The sequence below is a fragment of the Galeopterus variegatus genome, unplaced genomic scaffold (genome assembly GCF_000696425.1).
Source record: "Galeopterus variegatus unplaced genomic scaffold, G_variegatus-3.0.2 Scaffold2060, whole genome shotgun sequence".
Taxonomy (NCBI): Eukaryota; Metazoa; Chordata; class Mammalia; order Dermoptera; family Cynocephalidae; genus Galeopterus; species Galeopterus variegatus.
In genome coordinates, this window is record NW_007728171.1 from 161,887 (window position 1) to 166,825 (window position 4,939).

The following is a 4,939-nucleotide window of genomic DNA, read 5'->3' on the forward strand; positions in this document are numbered from 1 at the left end:
TCTGTCTTTTGCAAGCTTAACATTTCTATGTGTAATTCTAAAAAGTTAGGCCCTGTGAAATTTACATTTGCTTTATAAATGTTAGTATACTCCACATATTACATTTGCTTTATAAATGCTACTCCACATGAAAGAAGCATGTTTGACTGGTATGTTTTTGTAAATGTAAAATATATAATTGGCCTGGTATGTTTCTTTTTTCAAGCGTTATTATCTTTAACTATATACACAAAGGTAGTGGAATACTCTCATATACTACTACAAAGAAAAGGGTTGAATATATTTAAACTGGTGAACGTTATCAAGGAATAAAATGGGTTGATAAGATGTGTACAAATTTGGTAAAATTAACATAAATGTCATCAGCAGTGATTTTAAGCCTTAAATAGGATGTCTACAAAGGAGATGGGGATTACAATATTTTTCTCAACCATTTTTATCCTTCTAGACACATCCCCTGGACCAATGCTTCTCATACTTTTAAAAATATACAAATGGCATGGGGATCTTGTTAAAATGCAGGCTCTGGAATTCAGTGGACCTGGGGTGGGGTCAGTGATTACACATTTTTTTTTTTTTTTTTTGGAGCTGGCTGGTATGGGGATACCCATGACCTTGGTGTTATAACTCAGTATCACGCTGTAACCAATGGAGCCAACCAGCCAGCCCAGATTCCACATTTCTAAGAAGCCCCCGAGGGTATCCCCATGCTGCTGCTCCAGGGATCACTCTTTGAGTAACAAAGCTCTATGCAACAATCCCATAGACATTTTAGAGATACCTGCGGGAACTTGCTTCACTTGTTTCTTATATGGGTTCCATGTGTTCCTTGTGGCAAAGACTAAGGTGAAGTGGGTGGCAGTGGCCTAGTGACATGTTTGTGCCTGTCTTTCCTTCATGGAGTATAAGGGGTTTAGGTGATCTGGTATGAGGCAATGCTGTCATATGTACATATGAGGGTGGATCTTGGCCTTTCCAGGGCACAGCAATTTGATGAATGCTTTTCTGAAACTCATGTGGCAGAGTGGGTACAGAATAGGGTTGATAGCCGAATTCAGCCAGAGGAGCCAGAAGGATGTCTCATAGAGTGAGTGCTGGATGCACGTCCCGTGGCAGGCAGCTCGGATGATCATGAGCAAAGTGTAGGGAGCCCAGCACAGGCCAAACACACATACGATGATGGCCAGCGACTTGGCCACTCGCTTATCCCTGGAGAGCCGCAGGTGGCTGACTACAGTGCTGGCAAGGTCCTGCTGCTTCTGGGCATTGCAGACACTCTCACTGGCCCTGTAGTGGTTCTGCCTTCGCCGTGCTGCTTTGGCTCTAAGATCCACCTGCAGAGATGGTAAATCTTGAGTCCCAGGGACATCAAATGAAAGACCCTTGTGCCTGGGGTTGAGGCCCTGGTCTCTTCTCTTCCTGCTCCTCCTATTAGCTGCTTTAACAAAAAATATGTGTTTCTTTTTTCTCCCCTGGAAGTCCATCTCCCAGCCGTCTTGGCCATGGGCAATGTTGTCATTCCTCAGGGAGGTGCGCTTCTGAATGTTGATATAGATGCTCAAGTTGAAGTAAGTGACACTGATGAAGGGGGTGAAGAATTCGATGATCGAGGCTGTCATTAGGAAGTACCAGTTGTAGAAGAACTCAGCATAGCACTGCCCCCGGGGCAGAATGCTTCTTTTGGCTACATACTCCCAGCTGATGATGGCAGGCCCGTAGAGGAGGAACGCTGCTACCCACACCAGCACCATCTTGAAGACGGCATTCCTGGTCATGTCCTTCTGAGCCCTGTAAGTCACCTAGAGGGAAACAGCAGAGGCCGGTGAGAGGGGAGGTTGAGGCAGCTTTGCCCACTCAGGTTAGTAAACAAGGGGCCAACAATGAGGCCAAATATTAGTTGTTAATATAGTCAGCATTTGGGGGATGGGTGAGTTCTATTTCCATCCTTCTGAGCCCTGTAAGTCACCTAGAGGGAAACAGCAGAGGCCGGTGAGAGGGGAGGTTGAGGCAGCTTTGCCCACTCAGGTTAGTAAGCAAGGGGCCAACAATGAGGCCAAATATTAGTTGTTAATATAGTCAGCATTTGGGGGATGGGTGAGTTCTATTTCCATATCAGCCAACTCTTCCCCAGCTGTACTATGCCACTCTAGGTAGCCTCCTTGCAATAGGTAAAGAAGCTTTCCTCCTGGGGAGATGCTCAAGGTCTGTCCCTTTGGAAGTTATGGTATTCCTTCATGTATGAAAGCATACATCTCCAATACCCTCCACTCACTCAACAGCGGCACGTGTGCTGTTACACTTCATGTCCTCTTCCAACTTTTAAGCACATCTTTACATTTGTAACTTTATGTGCTCATTCAATATTTTTACTCTTGACCAAGTAAGTCCCCACTACTGTTCCTGTAGGTGGCACTATGTTGCAGTGGCTAAGAGCAGAGGCTCAGGGATGGCCCGTGGCTCACTTGTGAGAGTGTGGTGCTGATAACACCAAGGCCACGGGTTCGGATCCCTGTATAGGGATGGCCAGTTAGCTCACTTGGAGAGTGTGGTGCTGACAACACCAGGTCAAGGGTTAAGATCCCCTTACCGGTCATCTTTAGAAGAAAAAAAAAAAGAGCAGAGGCTCTGTCTGGGGTCAGGTGGCTTGGATTCAAATGCTTGCTTGGCTAGTTGTTTGTCCTAGGCAATTTACTTAACCGTTGTGTGCCTCAATTTCATGCGTAAAATAGAACATTCTTTTACCAGACCATAGGGTTGTCATGACTCTATGTATGTCAGGCTCTTGGATATAATTCATGTAAAGTTCTTAGAACAGTGTCTAGCTTAAAATAAGCCCCCAAACATTAGTTATCACTATTACTGGGTATAAAAATCTGTGAAGGCAAAAGCATGAAATAAAAATCCTTGACTTTTCTTCCTTGTATCTTTGGTTTGCAGAAAAGGTCTGAGAAGATGAGAGATAATTCAGGAAATGAAAGGCGCTCTAAAGATGTGGGAAATGGAAGTTTTCTTCCAACTGGCCTGCCATACTGTAGACCTTTATGGAGCGTATCACTGGAGCAGAATACCCAGCTCTCCACACAGGCCAGTTCGGAACATTTAATACTGGTCATTAGGCAATCTGACTATATATGCATGCAATGTACACAAAACCTTTAATCACAGCAAAGGAAATCTTAATTACCAAGGGAGTATCTCAGGAGAGCAAACCCAAGCAATGGGTTCTCTGAGCTCCTGGAAAGTTAGAAAATGCCACTTAGACAACATTTGTACTTAGGAAGTAATTTTGGTCAAATACAGTGGGAATGTAAGAAACAGCACCAGGGATGGGAGACAAGGATGAGCTGAGCTTGAGCAATGATGAAAGGCAGTGGTTTTCATTCTCACCTGTACCTTATAATCACCCAAGGGCATTAAAAAAAAGCCAGTACCTAGGCCCCACTCCAAGCTAATTACATCCAAAGTGGGTTGAGAACTGCAGCTTTAAGTAAAGCAAGTTGTATGGGAGCCAGAGTGGACTTAGCGGTGGCTCTGCCTCTGAGGATGGGATGGGAGGGTGTGGGGTTTCTCAGGCCATGATGAGGTCTTGTGGGTGGTGAGAAGCCCAAAACCTGTTGCTGTTTTCTAATTGTTCCATAGTGAATATGGATTACTTGAACAAAAGATAAAAGGGATTTTTTAAAGCCCAAAGGAAAATTGTCCTTTTCACTTCTCTTGGGTTTTCCTGCCTCACCATAAGGCTTATTTCTGCCCCTGCTGACTAATTTCTTTGAGACTTATCATCCCCATCTGCAAAATGGAAGTAAAGAAAGTAGTTTCCATTCATCTTACAAGGAAGCGAGGACCAAATGAACTAGCCATCATAGAGGTTAGAGCCAAAAGGCTTTCAACCCCTCACTTTTCTGATGGGGAAACAGACTCCTAGAAGCATCAGGATGTGCCCAAGGTCATGCAATGTGAGACTGGCTAAATGAAGACTGGAACCAGGTCTCCTGACTTCTGAGCCAGCCTGAAAAACACCACTGAGGTGAGTGGACCATCACCCTTGTGATGGCTCATGCAAACCTTTCCTGTTGCTGTTAGCCCTGGGAGCCTCACACTGAAAAGCAGGGGCTCTTCCCACCCAGCGCTGTTGTGGGGAGGCAGTCATCAACTCTTAATCAGGGAGAGCAAGCAGCCACTTGGCACCCACATCACTTTTCCACCAGGCCTGGAGTTTGGACTTTTGATCTTATTTCCAGTTATTTAATCAGCATGAAATCAGCAAATATGCCTAGCACTGTTCCAGGCATTGGGGATACATCTGTGAACAAGACAATACCTCTGCCCCCTTAGGGTGTTTGGGTTCTAGTGGGGGACACAGACACAGACCTAGAATATACTGCCAGGTGGTGATAGCATGAGCAGAGTACGGAAGAGGCAACAGATAGTGCCAGGGCTGCCATTTGACATGGGTAACTGAGGAAGGCCTGTTGAAGAGGTGACAGTTGAGCCTATGTACAGAGGACACTAAATGGAAAGATAAAGGTGCCATAACAGGGGCCAGTTCGTGGCTCACTTGGGAGAATGTGGTGCTGATCACACCAAGGCCACGGGTTTGGATCCCTATATAGGGATGGCCAGTTAGATCACTTGGGAGAGTGTGGTGCTGACAACATCAAATCAAGGGTTAATCAAGGTTATCCCCTTACTGGTCATATTTTAAAACAAACAAACAAAATGTGCCATAACAGGACTTCAGGTTTGCATCCCATTCCCTGACCACATTCGTGACCACAATACCTATGGTATTACCTATGTAATTATAAAAATAAATCCTGCAGAATGCACAATTATATTGCATTCTAAGTTTTTTATTTGTTAAATGTTAAGTATTTCAAACAGATCACAACATTTGTAATCTAGCTTGGCATCTCCCTTCTTTTCCTTTTGAATTTGG

The 4,939-nt window shown here is 44.6% G+C and overlaps 1 protein-coding gene across 1 annotated transcript in view; it reads right to left on the bottom strand.

The window, feature by feature from the left end:
* Positions 1–60: 60 nt before the first annotated feature.
* LOC103596628 (histamine H3 receptor-like) overlaps positions 61–4,939 on the bottom strand; it is a 9,734-nt gene continuing 4,855 nt past the window's right edge. Inside the window, exon 3 of the mRNA XM_008580293.1 lies at positions 61–1,799. Coding sequence (XP_008578515.1) covers positions 942–1,799 — 858 coding nt within the window. The 3' untranslated portion in view covers positions 61–941. The remainder of the gene's footprint in view (positions 1,800–4,939) is intronic.